Below are 20,886 nucleotides of genomic sequence, written 5' to 3'. Positions count from 1 at the left end.
GTAGGAAGTTGTTGAAGTGCTGAGCATGTGGTGGTATTCAGGGAGAGCGGGTGGGCGGATGGATGGATACCTGGTTGTTCTCCAATCTACAAGCCCAAAGTTGCACTTACGCAGCCAAAAAACCTCGGAGCGCCGATGACTATAGAGATGAGGAATGAGTAATTCTCTCACCACTTCTTTCCTTAGTTGCCACCTCGTTTTAACTTGAGATCCTCATGCTGCTTTTCCATTTCAAGGAGTTTTCAACTCCCACCACCACCACCCTGCAAGAAAAATCCGGAGTCCATCAATGCGTTTCTGTAGATATCGGCCATTATGTTTCCTTGGACTATAACTATAACTCCCAGGATCATCCATGGGGAGACCAGGGTTCGAATCCCAACTGGGCCATGGAAACCCATTGGGTGATCTTGGGCAACTCACGTTCTCTCAGAGGATGGACAATGCCCCCTGAAGAAACCCTGAGAAGAAAACCCTATGATAGGTTCACCTTAGGGTCGCCATAAGTTGGAAAGGACTTGAAAACACGCAACAACAACAATCCTTCCAGCCACTGTGGGAGTTGTAGTCCCCCAAACTCTGTACATAGAGAGCTCTTGTTGCACCTTTGAGACTCACTCAAAGAAATAAATGGGCAGCATGAGCTTTCGTAGACTTCGGTCTACTTCCTCAGATGCATTCAGATGCAAGATTCCCAAACTCTGTATATCTTGGCTTGTATCCTCTCATTCCACTACTAAGGGCATGACAGCAAGAATGGTGTCAGTCAACAGGTGGCATCCAGCGGTCAAGTGGAGGGATGCTCGGAAGAACCTTAATAGGGTTTTCTTTTTCCAATGGGGAAAACAGGCTGAATGGCAATGTGTCAGGAGTGCTTTGACTATGTGTTCCTGCATGGATTTGATAAGCCCTTGGGGTCCCTTTCAACTCTAGGATTCTGTGCGGCGCTGATGTTTCTTGTGCCATGAGAAATTTGACCTTCTAAATAACATCTGGGTCCCCTGTGGCTAAAAAACATGCCTCTAAAGGAGGTCTCCCGTCGCTTCTCTGGGCGACTTCCTTCCCTGCCTTTGCCTCTGCTGGGACACAGGTAATTCTGTGGTTCTTCCACAGTTGGCACTGCTGGATCATTCACCAACTAGGGTTGGTGTCGCCAGTGAGTTCCATGTCTGCAAAGGAATCTGCTCCATGATCTAGTCTGAACTTCAAAAGAAAGTGTTTCAGGGACAGGGCTCCTCACCTTGAATAGCTGTCTGCAAATTCAGACTGAAATCAATCCAAAACCCAGCAACAGAGAAACCAAAAGCCCCACTGAGAGAGAGAATGCAGAGTATACCTTTAATGCTTTGTTGGGTCCCCATGTTGAGCTTCTGGATGCTGTGGAACTTCAGCTCTCATCATCCTTTGCCAACCTCGACACTGGTTAGGGGTAATGGGAGTTGCACTCCAACAACATCGGGGAAGGCAGTGCTTTGCCCTGGAGTCTTTGCTTTGAGTGGATTTCCTTCTATTCACTGAGTGTTGGACTACAACTCTGGAGACCAGAGTTCGAATCCAGCCTACATGTGATAGATATATCCGTGATAGATGGGCACTCCTCGTTCATCCTCTTCCAGTACTGACCTTTTAGATGTTTGAGACATGGATATCTTGATGATGATGATGATGATGATGATGAAATGCCTTCTGTATCCCAATGTTGGAAAACGTTGGCTTGGTCCAGCGGAAGGCTGTTGGCCATTCATGGTTGCTGCTATTCCTTTGTTGACTCTTTACAACTTGGGGCTCCTCTGCTCACACCACCTCTTTGCTTTTTTGGGGAGGAAAAAGAATACAGTAGGAGTTATGTATCAGCGAGAACGGCTGATCGCGTCCTAATGCCATGATTATTTACTTGGTGCTCCTGACCAGCTTGTCAGGTTTATAAACGGCTCCGTCGAACGCTGCTAATCACATCCCGCAAACGGCTTTTTCAGGCAGCTGCATAATTGGCAGCAATTGACGCTTTTAAAATTTCTTTAAAAATAAAATAAATGCTCTTTTTAATTTTTTGCAGAAGGGGAAAAATATGCCGTTCGAGAAAGGAAGGCTGTGTAGGAGTTGAAATGTGGCTTCTCTTAACAAGCGTCACCTGGGGATAGCATCAAATCCTTCAGAGGAGTTTGCAGGGATGGAGTGGGGGGGGGAGTAGATGATCGGCGGAAAAAGTGGGAGGAAGAGAAGGAGGCAGGAGGGAGAGGAGGAACAGGTTGCTTTTTCTTTCTTATTTTTCAAGGAGGATTTGTGACGGCAATACAGGAGAGGAAAGGGCAAACGGTGGGCCGCAGAAACCCAGAGAAGGTCACTTGTTGCCTCTCGGTATAAGTGGCTGACTGGACTTGTGCCTCTTGAAAACCAGAGTCCTTCTTCATGCCATGTTCCCTACTGTACCTTTGTTTGGTGGTTTCCCGGCTTTTCCATAGTTGTGGGTTGTTGTGAGGATAAACAATAGAGAAAGAAGAGTTCATTGGAGAAAAATCTTCATATGCGAAGGATAGGGAGCCTGTTTCGACCTGAGATCTGAATTCAGTTCCAGAGATTTACTTGTGGCTCACGTTCCAGTGGTGGCTGGGACCTAAGACCAAGAGACGTAGGGCCAAAAATACCCACCTCTTTTGGCTTACAACTCACACTATAGATAACTAAGCCTTATGAGAAGCAACTCTATGTTTTAGAAGGGGGGGGGGAACAACTGTGGAAAAGCTGGGAAGCCACCAAAGAAGTAGGTAAGGTAGCATGGATGTCGGAGGACTCTGGCCTTCGGGAGACACAAATCCCTTCGGCTGCTCAGAGAGAGAGGCAGCAAGCAACCTCTTCTGGGGTTCTTCCATGCTGTCTTCAATCCACTTCCAACCCCTTGTAGTAGCTAGGAAAATTTACCTTTTGGTCTACAACCTATACCGCAGGTAACTAAGCTTTAAGAGAAGCCACTCAATGTTTTAGAACGGGGGTTCTTTGCAAGCGGGGAAACCACCACACAAAGGTACAATAGGGAAGGTAACATGGCGGTTCCCTACTCTTGACATATGAACTAGTTCATTTTTTAATCCCACCTTGTCTCCAGTGACCTCAAGGCATGGCTCTTCTTCCTCTATACTTTATCCTCACAACAACCCACAACTGTGGAAATGTTGGGAAGCCTCCAAACAAAGGTACAGTAGGGAAGGTAGCATGGCCTTCATGAGGCACAAGTCCTTTCAGCCGCGCATACAGAGAGGCAGCAGCCAAATTTTACTGCTTTTGGCCAATGGCCTTTGCATAAAACAATATCACAATAACAACGAAGTACATACATATCATATCTGCAACATCAACAGAGAGGCAGCAAGCAACCTCCTCTGGGATTCTTCCATGCTTTCATTGACTCCTTTTCAACCTCTTGACCAGGCACAGAGTATGGTAGTAGCTGGGAAAAGTTACTTTTTTTGGCCTATAACTCTGAGAAGCTGGCTGGGGGATTTTGGGAGCTGTGATCCGGAAGGTCTATAGTTCCCAAAGCCTCAAGTTTCCCCACCTTTGAAATTATGAGAAGGGGGTTTGACGAAACTGGCACACAGATTAAAACAGGATGCTGGACAGATATAATCCAGAAAGGATCTGCTTGTGTTTTTCTCCTTTTAAAAAAGATATCAATGACGCTTATAGGTTTTTATGTCGGCTTGCCCAGAATTTTAAGCCAAGCACAGACCATAAATGTTTGAGCTGCGGAGGGCAGGAGGAGAGGAAGGAAGGATAAGAGGAGGGACACCTCTTTTTGTCATCCTTACAAGCCATTATTTCCAGCTCGCCTTTGGAGCATTTAGCCTTTCAGCCGAGAGCGGTAAACACCGGAGTGAGCTCTGTATTTAACATCAAAAGCAACGGGTGCGGGAGGATCAAAAAGGGATATGAATGAGACATCTTTTGATAGAGAGAAGATAAGGCGGATCAGTTATTTTCAAGGCTGGAAGCGGGGAGAAAAAGAAAGAAAGGGAGAGAAGAGATTAGCCGCGATTGGGATCATGTTCTACAGGAAATCATATCTAGAGACAGCGAGAGATTAGAATATAATAATGCAACGGAGAAGGTACTGGGAAGACATGAAGGATTTGGGTTTAATAAAAAAAAACTGTTCGAGTCCAAAACTGGGAAAATCCCAGAGCTGCTTCTTTAGACTGCAACGCCCAGAATCCTCAAACTGGTATTTTGGATTACAACTCCTGACTGGGGATTGTGGGAGTTGTAGTAGAAAAGGATAGGGTTACCTTTCCTTTCCGAAACTGAGCAATTGATATCTGTGTATCAGGGAAGTGATTCACAAGGGAGAAAAGAAAGCACCAAAGCCTTCAGGGGTACGTTGCTCACTGCTTCTCTCCATGAGTCTCTGGTAGCGGTTTGAATGTTGGTCTATAGCCCTAGAGACAAGGGTTCGAATCCCAGCTCGGCCATGGAAAGCCACTGGGTGGCCTTGGGCAAGTCGCACTCTCTCATCCGCAGAGGAAGGCAATGCCAAATCCCTCTGAAAAAGCTTGCCAAGAAAACCCTTTAATAGGTCTGCTTTAGGGTTGCCATGAGTCGGAAACGACTTGAAGGCACACAACACCAAACCAGAGAGAAGGAACCTTCCTTATACTTAAAAACAAATAAATCTCCTATTTCCCCATTTGGGGATTTAATTAAACACAAAATGTCAAGATGGGGGATTTCATGCATTTATGGAGGCCATGTGCGGCACATCTATGTGTCAGGTTGCGTACCTCCGAGACCTTTTTTTCCTGTGGCTATCGCCGTTGCCTTGCACATCCCCGCCACCGCCCCACGCTTTTCACTGAGACCGCGTTGAGTGCTTTTCTCATTTGTTAGCTATTTGTCAGATCATAAAGGGAAAAAGTGCAGCACCGAACAAACCCATTAAAACGACGGCCAGCAAAGAGCGGGTCAGCGGAGCGAGGCGGGATGTGACAAAAGAAGTGATTTCTCGTTGCCTTCGCAAAAGGAGGCTAATGAGGGTGGCGCATCTGACTGGCTGAGTTGCAGCCATCGAAAGCTACCCTCAACCTGCTATGATGGGTTGCAAAGCCCATCAGCCCCACCTTAGTAGCAGGTTGATAGTGGTTTTTGATGGCTGTGACTCACCTTTGTGACTCACTTTAGTGGGGCTGATGGGAGTTGTGGTCCTCTGTGCAGATGAGGATTCCTGTTTGGTTTCCTTTTGGTAGGTATTTACCGTACTCTGTGCATTGCTTCATGTTTTGGATGGAAAGAATACAGGAGTATTGAAATGTGGGAAGAATTGTGCCATTTTTCCATCCAGGCCCAGGACTTTCAAGTCCTTAACTTGTAAAAACTCTGACTTTGAACTGCACTATAGTCAACCAAGTTCGTGGGGAATGAGATCTAAGGTGAGAAGGATTTGCTTGGGGCTTTGGACTGCTCAGCTATAAACTGGGATTTATAGTTTGATCAATTTTCTGGCTAAGCATCCAAAATGCTCCTCCTCAACCTTCAAATCCCAGGAGTTCATAGGATGGAGCCATAGCTGCCCAAGTGGAATCATAGTGCTACAACCATGTCGTATGAAAGGGTCCCTTTGCATAGTTATAACTGAGCATTTGAGTAACTCATTGCCACCTACGTTGTCATCTCTTTGTCTCCATTCTCATTCTTTGTTCATTTATTTCTCTCTTTTTTGTTTGTCCCACCCGGTTCCCTTCCTTCTGTATGCTCCCCATGACCCCAACCCCATTTCCCACCCATCCTTCTCCATTGCACCATTTTCATTTCATAATGTTCATCGATCGGGGGGCAAAAAACCAGTTGCCAAAACCTCACTACAGAAAGGTAAGGTCTGACTTAGCCGTCATAGCGCTGCTTGATGTCGTACCTAGCTAGACTTAGGCTTATCTTGGACGGTCGCTTATTTAGTATTTGATTTATTTCAGCATTTATTATATTGGAGCGGGTCCTGATTTTCTGTCTCTGGAACTCCCTGTAACCTTTCTGCTATTGAAAACAGCCAAAAAACTGAAATTGGAAGATGTGTTTTTTCTGTGTTTTAAAAGAGCCTTGGGATTTGTGTTTATACAGTTGGAAAGGTATAAACTTATCAATAAAACAACAACAAAGTTTAATAGTGGCTGTCCTCAAGCTTGCAACATAAAAAGATATGGCACAAAACGAAAAGGGGAAGAGGAGGGAAGAGGAAAACAGGAAAACGCCGGCACCAGTTCTGAAGGCAATGGGCCCTAAAATCTAGTAGTAAAACTGCCACAAAGGGTAGAGATTTGGGCCGGTGTACTCTTGCTAAAAGGGTAGAAGCGGGATTACAGTTGAACATTAAGGAAACAAAAATAATGCCGACAGAGGATTTATATAACTCCAAAGTGGATGACAAAGACACTGAAATACTCAAATACTTTCTCTGCATGAGCTCAATCATTCATCAAAATGTAGTCAATAAATAAGAAGAGACTAAAGCTTCGAAGGATGGGCACAAAGGAACTAGATAAGATTCTCACTCTCATGTCACTGAATACCAAAAACAGAGTCATCTGTGCCATCGTATTTCCAGTTTCTGTGCATGGTTGCGAAAGCTGGACAGTGAAGAAAGCTGACAGGCAGCTCATTGGAAATGTGGCGCCGGAGGAGAGTTCTGCGGATGCCATGAATTGCCAAAAAGACAAATCAAAGGGCCTGAGATCAAACCAAGCCTGAACGCTACCCTAGGTGCCAAAATGACTAAACTGAGACTGTCGCACTTTTGACACATAATGGGATGACATGACTTGATAAAGTGGAAAGCAGGAGGGATTTTCCCCTCTTTCTTTTCTTCCTCTTCCTCCTTTTCTTCCTTTTTCTCCTCCCTCTTTCTCTTCTTTTCCCTCTTAGAAACTGATGAAACTTGGATGCCCTAGGGACAGGAGTCAATCCGCCACAGGACCCAGACTGATGATTCTACAGCCCTTTATATATCCTCAGGCTAACACCTCTTGCCCGGGTGCCTGGCATTTTGAAAGCCTTTCAATATTTCAACAATGTCTGGGAATGTTTCATGCATATCTATGGGTCTCTCTTTCTCTTATCCTTTTGATCTCCCTTAGCTTTATTTTAATCGTTGGCTTAGGGAAGAGAAGTCCTTTCTCGACTCCAAAGAGTTCTCAAGAGCTCGGGAGTTTTATGGGCTGCCATGCAGAAACAGGCATGAAGGACTGGCTTAGAGGCTCAGCCAAGGATCCAGAGGTCCCCAGTTCTAATCTCAACTTAAAAACAAGTCTCTTCCTCCCTCCTTTTTGTTACCCTGGAAAGATCCATTTGCCAGTTCAGAGATGTCACAAGGAGGGTGTGAGGGGTCCGGATTGTATTGGGTGACACCCAAGGGGTTATACCCAGTAGGGTGATACACTCAGTTGGGCTGGCGTAGCTGCTGGGTGAGCAAGAAAGGGTGCCCACCCAGCAGCTGTGCCAGACCCTGAACAAGACCCTCCATGAGCCGCAGTATTGCTCCCCTTGGTAGTAACCGCTGTTGGGGGGTGCCTACTGTTTAAGATTTGAACCCCTTTAAGATACGGTATATCTGCTCACCAAGCAGCTATGCCCAACTCTGAACGGTCCCTCCAGAGATCATGGCATTAGCTCTGGTGATCTGGTGGGGTGTCGGGTACGCAAGTGAGGCAGAGGGATGGAGGGTGATGCAGTCCGCCACGCCTCCCAAGCAGCCCTTTTCGGGCACCTACGCCAGGTGATACCAACGGCAGTGAGAGTCAAGAAAGGACTTCTCTTACCTAAGCCAACGATTAAAATAAAGCTAAGGGAGGTCAAAAGGATAAGAGAAAGAGAGACCAATAGATATGCATGAAACATTCCCAGACATTGTTGAAATATTGAAAGGCTTTCAAAATGCCAGGCACCGGGGCAAGAGGCGTTAGCCTGAAGATATATGATAAAGAACTTCTCATGATGTGAAACCAAAGCTTTCAAGGCCAGCATCCATGTTTTATGTGGGGTTTTTGGGTTATGTGGCCGTGTTCTGAAAGAGTTTATTCACCAACAGGTCAACACAGATTAACATGTAAATCACGTCGTCCCCCCCAACCAAGTATATATACCCCACACACCTCCATGCCACCATTCTCTGAAGATGCCGGCCGCAGATGCAGGCGAAACGTCAGGGATAAACTCTTCCAGAACACGGCCACATAGCCTGAAAAGCCCACAAAAAACCCTATAACTTCTCATGATCTTTACGAATTGGATGGTGGTGTCCCACAGACTTTTCCACTACAAGATCATCAATGCGATGGCAATGATTTGGGCATCATATGCCAAGTCCGCAGAGAAGGCTTACGGGAGAATAGACGCTGCTATCTCTTTGCCTTTGAACCCCCTTAAATCCATCCTGCGGATGGTTCAGTCAACACAGAGTGACAATAATACACCAGCTGCATCACCTTATTTTTGGTAATAGGATTCTGCCTCCATATCGCTCCTTCCCAGGATAGGATTTGCACACTTTGTGGCCACTGAGAGATTCAGCCGCTTCGCCGCAAGGTTTGGAGAAATATGAAAATAAGCGGTTTCCAGGCAGGAGCCTTGATTTTCAAAGGCGCTCCTCTCCCTTTGGTTCTCTCTAGCTCTGTTTTACAGTTCTGGAATGATAAAAGATGGTTGGCAATTGCAATGAAATGTTGCAGCATGAGTTACAACAGGTCAGCCAGCCTTCCATGACCTCTTTTGGAAGACTCCATGCCATTCTCTCTCCATGTTTTTTTCCAATTTCAACAGTCTATGAGCCAGCTCTGTCCTCTCTAGATTATTCTGGAAGCAGTTCCTTCTCCCTCCCTTCTGGGTCTTTCCTCCCCAGATTGTGTTTTTGAAAGCCTTTGGGGAAGCTTTAGCCATCTGGACTACATGTCCCATCATTCCTTACGTCTTGCTGGCTGGGCCTTCTGAGAATTAAAGTCCAAATCCTAAGTAGACTAAGGATGCATCACACTGTAGAAATATCCCAGTTTGATATCAACTGAAGCACCATGGCTCCATCCTTTGGAGTAGGATTAGACCAAAGCCTTTCTTTTCCTGCATGCCCAGCCAATTCTAGCACTTTTTAAACAAGATAAAATGAAGGAAACATTGCAGCTGGGGCAGCCAGGTGCATCTGCGGATAATAAAGGGCCTGCAAACCATGGGGTGCCCTGTGAGCAAGACCGAGCAATGAACCTGACAGCACAAGCAGGGAACTCCTGGCGTCGGGAAGATGGTAGATGATTAAGTTACACCTCCAGGCAAGGTGACCTGTTTCCGGAAGGCTTTCTACACCTTAAGACGGAGCTGGAACAGATGGTTTTCCTTCCTTCGCTAGCCTGTCTGATTGCAAAAGGTGAGAAACTGGCACGCACAAAAGCAGAGCTTGCAGAAACATGGCTTTGGGGACTATGACCCCCAGAATCCCCCACCAGCAGCTGGATAGTGGGAGCCGCGTAATCCAAAAAGGTCCCCTTTTCCAAACTGGGCTGTGACTCAGTACTGTACGTATAACTGTCCCTTAGTGAGATGAAGTCAGCCCGCCATCTCCAAGGATCCTTTATCCACCGATTCAACCATCCACGGCTTGAAAATATTCCAGAAAGATATAAATTCTAAAAAGCAATCTTGATTTTGCCATTGGGACACCATTTTACTGTGTGGTATTTAATGTGAGTTGAGCATCTGCTGATTTTGTGATCCACAGAGGAGCCTGGAACTAAACCCCAAGGGATACCTACTGTACTCTCATTTCTTTTTCCCTTTTTCTGATGGTACCTTGCAACAACAAGCTGGGGAGAGTCCTAAAAGCCATTCTCTCTCTTTCTCTCTCTCGCTTTTCCTCTCTGAAAACAACCGTGAAATAGAGCCTGAGTAGTAATTTGCCTATTGATTCTGCTGCAATTGAATTACCTTCTGAGAGAGCCATTAAAGGCCCTTCTGGAACAGACGCACAAAGAGGTTGTGCGCTGGGTGGGCAAGCGGGGGAGAGTGGGAAATAGAAAGGCGGAGGAGTCCAGGAAGCGGTCAGGCTTCCTTGACGTTGTTTCTGGATGGTTGAGAGAGAGGCACCCGATTTCATAAGGATGGCCTGAGATAGGCAGAAGAGAGGTGGCAGGGAGAGGTTGTTTTCCAGTTTTGGAAAGGTCTGCTTCCAAGGAGTGAGCGATGGTGTCTCCTTAGACTAACCATACGCACCATTTTAAATGGGACAATACTTTTTTTTGCATATTTCCAGACCACCCCTTTGTTTTAATATAAATGTCAATTTTGTCCCATTTTCAAGAAGGACGCCCTGCTATGTTGCAAAAATGGTTTGAAAATCCCACCCCACAAAATGTGTCATGGAGTGTGAGAAGTAAGTGGTAAGGTAAAAAGACTAAAATCTTTTACCTGCTGAAAGACTAAAATCTTTATGGTAAGGTGCTGGAAAACCGAAATCTTTATGGTAAGATATCAAAAGACCAAAATCTTTATGGCAAGGTGTTGAAAGACCGAAATCTTTATGGTAAGGTGCTAGAAGACCAAAATCTTTATGGTAAGGTGCTAGAAGACCAAAATCTTTGTGGTACGATGTTGAATGACCAGAATCTTTACGGTAAGGTATTGAAAGACCAAAATTTTTATGGTACGATGTTGAAAGACCAGAATCTTTATGGCAAGGTATTGAAAGACCAAAATCTTTATGGTACAGTGTTAAAAGACCCAAATCTTTATGGTAAGGTGTTGAAAGACCAAAATCTTGATGGTAAGACATTGAAAGACTGAAATTTGCTGCGTAAGATTACTTCATCAGGGAAGTATTCATGGTACGATCATTACAAAATACAGACCCCCTCTACATCTACTTACAGTTTTGTATGAGTTCTGTCACAGAAGGATAATGGTTAGCTCAACAGGTTCATGTAATAAAACTTTCGTTATCATCTTACCTTTTCAGGAGTACAAAATATTACATCAGCTCGTCCCGTTTTTGCCATCCCAATGTCCCACTTTTGTCTCAAGGAAATATGGGCAGCTTATGTCTCCTGTGTTCAGGGAACGGCGAATCCATTCTTGAGTCTAATCTAGACTTCCAAAGAGTTTAAAAGAGTTAGCCAAAACACATTTATTCGAGCCTTTCAGGAGCTGTATAAGGTCTTGGATTCGTCACCAAACCAGGTTCAGTGCCTTGGGCAGATCTTTTAAAGTGATCCCAAACCTGGAGTGACTCCACTGCCCCATGGACACGGAGATGCAAGCTGCCGCTGTTTCAAGTTGAATGGGAGAGGAGAGAAGTCTATCAATAACTGTCCAGAAAGTTTAAGTCAGGAAAGACGCCATGCCCAAAGGCAACCCAGTCAGAGACTACAAATGGTTATAGAACCAGTGGTGGCTGTTGCCTTCAAGCTTAGGGCTAGGGCAATAAATCCAAGCAGGGTTTTATTCTGAATTTGAAAGAAGCGATCCAAGCTGAGCCACCTATTTGGGAGCTATTTGGATTGCTCTTTTAAACTTCAGATTAATTCTGTAGAATCACAGAGTTGGAAGAGATCACAACGGCTATGCAGTCCAACTCCATTTTGTCATGCAGGAAGATACAACCAAAGCACTCCAAAATGTGACCAAAATGGCAAAAGGTTTGGAAACCATGCACAGTTTAGGGAGGTGGGTATGCTTAGCCTGAGGAAGAGAAGTTTAAGAGGTGACACGATCGTGGCTATATGGGTCAGGCTGGAAGATACTATTCAGTTACACAGATGCAACTAAGTGGTTCTCCTAGAATTCTGGCCAACTTGTCCAAAGCAATAGCACTCCCCTTCTTTTGCTCAGTTTTAGTTTCAGAGGAGTCTAGCAGCAATCCAGTTGTTAGCCGATTGTTTTATTTCTCCCCCCACCATAAATTATGACTTATATCTGATATATCAGTACATGGGGTTGCATTAAATAGCCTAACAGAGACAGATCTTATAAGCCTGAAATTGGGATGGGGACAAAAGAACTGTATAAAAGAGGCCATGTGGTTTCGTTCCAGCCTTATTACAAGGCGGTGGATGGGACCACGCTGGGGCTTTATTCTGGTATAAATGCTGTGACACAAGTGGTTAGACATTCTCAAATGTTGCACGTGGGTGGCATTGTCATCAGGGTTGAGCAAGCCCTGTTATGCCAGATTAAACCGTTGCACTTTCTGGAATATGAGCAAAGTGTGCCCCTCGACTCCACTTTTGTGGGTCCTTCTGGCTCTCCAAAAAACCATCCCAGTCATCGGTTCCAAAGATGAGAACTTTTTACAGCCTTGAAATGTTATTTTGAGGGACTCCAGTCCCCAGAATGCTAATGCTAATAATAATAATAATAATAGTAGTAGTAGTAGTAGTATTTATTTATATGCCGCCCAATCACTGGGAATCTGGGTGGCTTATAACAGAGGGGATAATAGACAGTTCCCTGCCTTCAGGCTTACAATCTAGATAGGGATTCTTGGAATTGTAGTCCAAACAAAACTTTCTTAAGCTCTGGGACACTCTTGTCTAACTCAATGAACCACTCTAGTAACCTTTTTGGTTACAACACACACACACAATACCTCTGTGGCATTTCTTTCCAGCCTCCGCTCTGCAATCAGGTAGATTTACCACCGTAAGCCCTTCAGTTGCCAACGTGCGACAATAGCAGCATGTTTGCAGACACACAATTATCCCAAATGCCAGAGCGTTATAATTTGGGTACCTTGAGAAATCTCTCCCTCGCTTTTAAAGCCTGGAATTAATTGTGAGCTGGAATAAACCTAGAATTAGCTGCTGGAATAACAAAGCAAGGGTGTCATTAATTATCTAGGTGGAAACGGGTAGCTTTCTACCCCGGGGCTGCGGCATTTCGGAGAACAATAAGGCATCTTGGCTTGCAGTCGGCAACTGCAAGATCCCAAATGGGTAACCTGGCTTACCTGAAAAGCTTCCCATGCCCCTCGCATGTTCGTTTCCATCGCCTTGCCCCACGTTGGCAGTGTTTTAGCAGTCAGAGCACCTGCTTCACACATGGATGGTTCTTCCACTTTCAATCCCCAGCATTTCCAAGTAGATTTGTCAACGGCTTTAGTCTGAAACCATGGAAAGAACAACTGCTTTGAACACAGGCAATGCTTTGAACATAGGCAACGCCAGCTGTGATCTTTTCCCCCACCCAAGTTCACAGACCCCCTGAAATCTATTTCAGGAGGTCTGTGAACTTTGGATGGGGGAAAAGATCACAGCTGGCATGATAGTCATTTGTAATACTGTAAATTAAACATGGGAGCCAGTTTGGTGTAATGTTTCAACATTGGACTAGGACTCTGGAGATCATAATACAGTTGTCCCTTCACATTTGCGGCCTTGCTTTTTGCGGCTTTGCTTATTTGCGCTTTTGATTAATATGTTCTCTAAGAATTTCTAGGTCCTCCAGCACAACTCTGTCAGATGTTGACCATAGAGTTGCGCTGGAGAACCTATACATTCTTAGAGAAAACACTTCTTTAGGCATGAAGTCGAAGGCCTTTATGGCCAACATCCATAGTTTTTTGAGGGCTTTTCAGGCTCTGTGGCCATGTTCTAGAAGAGTTTGTTTCTGACGCTTCGCCCGCATCTGTGGCTGGCATCTTCAGAGAAATAGCCATGTATAATATTGCATAGATGCCAGCCACAGATGCAGGCGAAACGTCAGCAACAAACTCTTCTAGAACATGGCCACGTGGCCCGAAAAACCCACAAAAAACTACTTCTCTAGGCATTTGTAGGCCCTCCAGCATGATTCTACAATCGACTTGTGGCAGATGTTGACCATAGAGTTGCACCAGAGGACCTGGAGATTCCTAGAGAGGTGTTCTTAGGTTAAAAAAGAATAGTGTTTTTATTATTTCAGGTTTTAACACTCACATGGGGTCCTTCACTTGTAACCCCAACGAACGTGGAGGGACCATTGCAACCATAAGTGCATTATTTTTACAATGTACAGGCACCCTATGTTCCTATATGCCTAGTTTCCCATCATATCCTACCTTCAGGTATGAGAATATTGCCACTTCTCTTTTTTAATGACTCTATTTCTTTCCACATTCTGCTGGAGCCCACCTTCCGTCCTATTATATCTGCTTTTCTTTCTTGCAAGGCCCAGGAGGAATTAACAGAGGGCAAACGGATAACCTTGCGCATAGCTTATAAGGGATTTTATAATGGGGAATCCTTCCTGAAAGCATTGGCTGCCGTCTGCTTTTGGAGACGCCATTCAGCGCCTACCTGCCTTTCTTAAACAGTGTTTATTTAATATTCATTATATTTTTAATCCATCTTTACCGTAATGAGCTCAGGGTGGCTGCTGCTTTTCCTCCCAGCCTGGCTCTAATCCTTCCAGTCTATTCTGTTGTTTTAATTCTTTTCCCTCAACCATTTTTGACAATCTTCATAAATCTCAAAGTGTCCCGGGGCAGAAAATTGGTCGCTGCAAACCCCAAATCCTGCAGTACGCAACCCAAAAGTTTGAATATCCTTCAAAGCTCTCAAGTCTCCAAATTTCTCAGCTGTTTTCTCTAGTCAAAAATCCATGCAAATGTATGTATTTGGGGGAAACTGTACATGGAGATGCGGGTCCCATTCCCACTACCTTTTACACTGGATTGCAATTCAGTTTGAACTGGTTCAAACGGTCCTGGTTCCCATTTAAATCGAATCGCTGAAGCGATTCTGAGACGAGGGCCACGCACCATATCCATTTAACACACCTTTTTGACGCTGATTTTATCCCGCGTCTTTTTTGATAAACCGATTCCGCGCAAGTGTGAACCAGATGCAGATCGGAATCGATTTAAATTTGCCCTTCGGCCGGCTGGAGTGGGTCCATCTTGAATCGATTCATGTGTGAATGTGAAACATAAGTGGATTATTTTAGAGGGGAAAAATACGATTGGGTCAAATGTAGTGAGAACCACGCTCCGCTGTCAAATTGGTCCATAGATTCGGATCGCACACCGATTTATCTGTAAGTGGGAATGAGGTCAGGATTTGAAAAAGGAAGGAAGGAGGGAAGGAAGGAAGGAAACCAAAATTGATTGATTTGCCTGTCACTCATGGTCTTCTTCTTCCACTCTACTTCTAAATACTATCACTGCTGCCATATCAGAAGTAGTTTTGGGTTTTTTGTTGGGGAGTCTTTGCATTAGGAGTTACATGTGTCTTTCCCGGCTCTTCCCCCATTTCCCCCCTGGATATGCCCTTCAGTATTACAAAGCATCGGTTCCCCTTGGTACAATATCAGCCCGTTCTCGGAGGGGCGAAAAAGTGGCATAATCATTAGACAGACACGGGCACGCTGTGTAAACAGGAATGGATAAATTGGTTTCGCCTGGAATAAATCATCCAGAGACACTGCGAGTTCTGAATAACAAAGAGGTTGGAGTAGGGGAGGGTTGCCTGGTAATTGCAGGAATTTCCCCCATATAATGTGATATATTCTCCTTTTTCCTCCCTCTAGGGCCTGAAGCCGATGGATCACAACGGACTGTCGGACCCATACGTGAAACTGCATTTGCTTCCTGGTGCCAGTAAGGTGTGTAACTCTTTCCCCCTTTTCCGACATTTGTTAGGCATCAACCAAAAGCGTGGTTTCCCTCGCAAGCCTTTAAGCTCCTTTCTCTTATTAACCTATTGCAGATGCAGCCAGCTGTTGTCTGCCCCAACGCCTGCTAATCTGGGCACCCTAGGCGGCCCAAAGGCAAGGCCAGATTACGCTTTTGCAGGAGAAAAAGATGCTGTAATGCAAAAACCTGTTGTGGGTAAAAGCTGCATCTGCACTGCAGAAAGAATGCAGTTTGGCACCACTTTCCATGCTACGGAAATCTAGGATTTGTAGCTTTGGGAGATACAACTCTGGGGCCGCAGCCAACTGCAAATTCTAGCTTTTTATAGCACCAAGCCATGGAAAGCAGTGTGAAACTGCATTATTTCTGCAGTGCGGACGGAGCCAAAGACACATTCTTTCTGCTCGGGAAATCGGAGCTGGAGCTCACAAGTTTAGGAACTGGGGGGGGGGGGGTCTATCAGTTTTGCTTTGGAGTAGGTGGGAAAGGGGAAAATATATCTGTAGAATGAGAGCTTTTATGCTCATCCCCAGCTAACTTGATCTTTAGGGTGGTGGATTTTCAGGTCACGTTGCCCCGCTGTTTGGCCCCGAGTGCCGGTCCTGGTCTAATTGAGAAATGATTGTGGAATTACCTTTATTGGAAGTGCACTTCAAGGTCGAGACGGAAGGGAAGCATGGAAAGAGATGAAGAAACTATAAATAGCACTTCTGGAGAGAAGTGGAATGGGAGAAGAGAGCCGTGGTTTCTTATATATATATAATTTGGATCCAAGTGCACAGTTTGGTGGAATGGCCTGTCCACCCCATCTATAGAAAGATCTTCCACCCTATGTCTGGCATCCTGTTAAAAGACATATGCCAGCACAAGTCCACCTTAGTCTTGTGGATGTAGATGCTTCTTTGCACTGCTCCCTGAGATGCTTCTTTGCACTGCAATCCCTCCTTCCTGGCCATTCCATGGGAGAGCAAATGGTATAGGAGAAGCATCTGGCTATGTCCCTGGAACCACACACAGTGATGGCATCATCCACGGAGACCTTTGAAGGACTCCAGTGGATCTCAGCAGATGTCCTCACTTGTCCATAGCCAGGTGTTTTCTGACACACACACATCTGGAGGGTTGCACCATCTCCATCTACTTTTAGCAACTGTCTGCCCCTGGTTGCGGTCAGAATTTGCAACATGGCAAACCCCAAGCGTCTCTCGCTTATAGCAGCTCTCCACCAGAAACAGAATGGTGTTGATGTGCAATGGTGAGTCCTGAGATTGGTGACGGAGAACCCGTCGTATGGATGTCAGAGCTGGATGGTTAAGAAAGAAGATAAGAAAATCAATGTATTCCAGATGTGGTGCTGGAGAAGAGTGCTGAGGGTACCACTGATGGCCATCAAGACAAACCAATGGATCCTAGAACGGATAAAGCCAGAAATCTCCCTGGAAGCCAAGATGACAAAACTGAGGCTGTTGTACTTCAGACACATCATGAGAAGGCACAACTTATTGGGGAAAAAACATAATGCTTGGAAAGGAAGCAAAGAGAGGAAGACAAACTGCTAGATGAATGGATTCTGTTAAGGAGGTCACAGGTATGAGTTGGCAGGACCTGAGCAAAGCTGGGAAGGACAGGGAGTCTTGGAGATGTCTCAGTGGTCGCCATGGGTCAGGATTGATTCAAGGGCGGTTAACAACAACAACAACAATCTTAGTAAGGTTCAGGATGTAGAATTCTATGTTTTACCATGTTGCATTTCAGCCACTGTATATAAAGAGTGACTAGGGCCTTGTCTAAATGGGTTATTTACTTCAAATTTCTTCTGGGCTTGCTGCATCCTATTTACGTGACAAAGGACCAAATCCTGAATCAGGTGTAGACTGCCTTCACAATGACCACATCCGATTCAGCATTTCCTCCTCGTAACCCACATTTTAAAACCTTACTCCAGGTTTCCAGCTCTCTCTGCAGTGGCGATGGGTGGCTGCCTTCCCATGTGGTCCCTGTGAGCTGCCAGTGCTGTGGGTGCCAGTTGTGGGGTCAATAACATGGCTGCGTGTCTCATTGTGACTTTAGTAGAGGCACTGGACAATGAAAGGGGGTTGCATGGGAAGACAGACGCCATTGTCACAGCAGAGAAAGCACAGGTAATGGGAGGAATTTGGGGCCCAAATATGCCCCAAATTTGGCTTGGACTCAAAGGCAAAACAGATTCCTTGCCCTACTGACAAGGAAACCACCGACCATCACCAAAAGCTTCCCCTTCCATGTTCATCCTTTGTCGTGAGCTTCTGTCAGTCGCATCATCTTGCATGACTTCACAGTCACATTTTCTGAAGCTTGGAAATAGGAAAATCCAGTAAAATCCATAGATGCTTATTTATAACCTGTGGTTGGTTCGTGAGAGTGCTGGATGGCTGTTGTTGTTTTTTAAATCTTAGTTTTGACAGTACAACTCAGGGAGACATATGCTTTGGAAGACAGATCAATAAACCAAATACGCATGCAGTAAACAAAACAAAAAAAAAATCACAATTTTTTAAAAAGAGGGATTTAGAAATTGTGGTTGTTCTTGTTGCCCAAGCTTTGCTTTCCGGACCTTTTCCACAGGCCCCCATGAAGCCTCACAACAACCCTGTCAGGTAGAGTAGGTTGAGAGATGGTGACTGGACCATGGTCAGCTGTGACTGGTTCCTCATTCTTGCTTTACGTCCCCCCATTATTTCTTCAGATTATAGCATTTGCCATCTAAAACTTAAAATGAGGTGATTTGCCACCACCAATAAGTCCCTGATGCAGACAATTTAACATTCGGAGCCGAAGTCCAAAACATCTGGAAGACCAAAGTTTGGGAATTGCTGAGCTAAATGAAAGAATGAGACCATTTCTATTGTGTTGTTGTTGTTATGTGCCTTCAAGTAGTTTCTTAAGGTGACCCTATCATGAGGTTTTCTAGGACACATTTACTCAGAGGAGGTTTGTTTATGTCTTCCTCTGATGCTGAGATAAATGTGACTTGCCCAAGGTGACCCAATGGGTTTTTACGGCTGAGCAGGGATTTGAACCTTTTACTCCCAAGAGTCCTAATCCAACACTCAAAACTATCTCACCAAGCTACTACTCAGACTACCACACTAGACTTACAGTTCTACTGTCGGCTTCAATAAAACACCGGTAACAACTTTGGGATGCTGCTCCCTCTCTATATAACAAGAGTGGCATGTTTGATAGCTTCTGTGATTAGTGTGTCATGTTAACCACCCCTGTTTTACCTAATGTAGTCCTTGCGAAGGAAAAATGACAAATGTACTGAGCTGCCCAAAACGTTCAGCGGACGAGTTCTTATGTATCGATTCCATCAGAGCTTGTTACCTTGAGAAGTGGCCCGAGAAGTCCTCGCTTTACATCCAATTACGGCGGAAATTGGAAGTCCATCAGGCTGTCTTCCCTGATGTGGCAAATTAATGGAAAAGCCCTCCCTGAAGCTCGTGGGCCTTTTCTTCTTGCCACATGGACCTATCCATCTTTTCCCTTGATGGGACTTGGTCTGCCTCGTTGTGGAAAGATCCGGATTAAGTGAATCCAGTTGTGATCGATCTGACCTAAGGTGGAAAGAAGACAGATGAGGTGAGGAGGAGAGAAAGAAGGAGAACGCCCAACCTTGTGTTGAAATTGATGGCCGTATCCACCTTTGGGTTCTTCTTAGTGCCAAAAAAAGACTTCTTGGTTGTTAAAATTATTAAATCAATACAGTCAGCCTTCCACATGATTTGCTCTCTTCCAACTCCATGATTCTATGATTCTTTGCAGATTTGATTAACATGTCCTCTCTAGGTCCTCCAAAATAGCTCTGCTGCTGGACACTGCAACTCTGTGGTCAACATCTGCTGGACGTTGACCACAGAATTATGCTGGAGGACCTACTGGAGGAAAACACTCCTCTAGGCATTTCTAGATCCTCCAGCATAATTCTGTGGTCAACGTCCACCAGATGTTGACCACAGAGTTGCAGTGAAGGACTTAGAGATTCCTAGAGGAATAGTATTTTTCTTATTTGTGGTTTTCCCACTTTCGCGGGGGTCCTGTGCCCCTAACCCCAGCAAAAGTGAAGGGCCCACTGTAGTTTGTTGTTGTTGTGTGCCTTCAAGTCCAACATAGTGATCCTAAGGTGAACCTGATGGGTGTCTCCTTCCTTCCTTCTGCATAGGAGAAGCAAGGAGTGGTTGTACTGCAACTTCCATGAGCTCTAGATAGCAAAGCCCATGGTGAGGAGTGCTGGGAGTTGCAGTCCAACACCATCTGGAGGATTGTACCATCTCCATCTTCTTTTAGCAACTGTCTGCCCCTGGTTGCGGTCAGAATTTGCAACACGGCAAACCGGAAGCATCTCTCCATAAAACACTTATAGCAGACACATAAAAACTGTGATTTAATAGCATATGCCGAGAAGGTAATTAAAGCAAACAAACAAAAAAGTAATTACAGCCAAGAAAGCGCAGGTACTGTATCACCGGCAGTCGCCTCTCCCACACACATCCATATTAATCTCCTTGAATCGGCTTCCGTGGCTGTGATCCAGACAGTGCACTTCTACATCCAACACTAGTGGTATTGGAAGATTTTTCCCCTCCCTCTTCCCAATAAAGCTCCTTGTGATCCCCAAAAACCTACATCGAAAGGTTTCCCAAACTTTGGGACCAGGTTTTTGGGAGATCATTCAAAGGGGGAGTCCCAAATTTTGGAGAGAAGCAACAGAATTCAGTGGAAGTGCATCATGACTCTTATATTTCCCCCTGGAAATTTGGCTTCACTATCATCTAGGGAGGTGTCAGGAAACAGGGACATTTTCATCAGGTGGCAAAAAGAATTTGAACCCAGATCCTCTGCTTATGGGGGTGTTTTTGGCAAGGTGCAGAGGGAGATATTTCTCAAGGTATACTTTAAAAGTGGGGGGATTATTCCACAGCTGCCCAAAACAGTGTCTTTTTTCTTTGTTCCAAGTCCCTGTATGTTCAATGAGAGACAGTCTCCCCAACCACCAGAAATGGGGGGCTAATTCTAATCCGGTTTAAGACCATGCAAAATGAGCATCTCCTGGGCTTTCTCTGAGCTCTCTGAAGCAATGGCCACTGGGAGATTCCTTCCTGTCTCCCGTTGCTAAGCAACAAACCCAAGGGACCAGAAGGAGCATCCTTTGGGATCCCAGCCTCTTTCAGCCGACTGGTGAAACGGGATGCACTCCCTGGATCTCAGTGGATCCA

The 20,886-nt window shown here is 45.2% G+C and overlaps 1 protein-coding gene and 1 long non-coding RNA gene across 2 annotated transcripts in view; one reads left to right on the top strand and one right to left on the bottom strand.

Annotated features, from left to right (window-relative positions):
• Positions 1-20,886, top strand: part of DOC2B (double C2 domain beta) — a 65,660-nt gene that overhangs the window by 18,201 nt on the left and 26,573 nt on the right. Inside the window, exon 3 of the mRNA XM_042442833.1 lies at positions 15,526-15,600. Coding sequence (XP_042298767.1) covers positions 15,526-15,600 — 75 coding nt within the window. The remainder of the gene's footprint in view (positions 1-15,525; positions 15,601-20,886) is intronic.
• LOC121917125 overlaps positions 1-20,886 on the bottom strand; it is a 51,534-nt gene that overhangs the window by 29,946 nt on the left and 702 nt on the right. The window contains exons 2-3 of the long non-coding RNA XR_006100962.1: positions 18,998-19,227; positions 12,968-13,120 (exon numbers count right to left, since the gene is read on the bottom strand). This is a non-coding gene — a long non-coding RNA (uncharacterized LOC121917125). The remainder of the gene's footprint in view (positions 1-12,967; positions 13,121-18,997; positions 19,228-20,886) is intronic.

This window comes from Sceloporus undulatus, chromosome 11 (assembly GCF_019175285.1).
Source record: "Sceloporus undulatus isolate JIND9_A2432 ecotype Alabama chromosome 11, SceUnd_v1.1, whole genome shotgun sequence".
Lineage (NCBI taxonomy): Eukaryota > Metazoa > Chordata > Lepidosauria > Squamata > Phrynosomatidae > Sceloporus > Sceloporus undulatus.
This window is presented reverse-complemented; position numbering and strand designations above follow the sequence as displayed.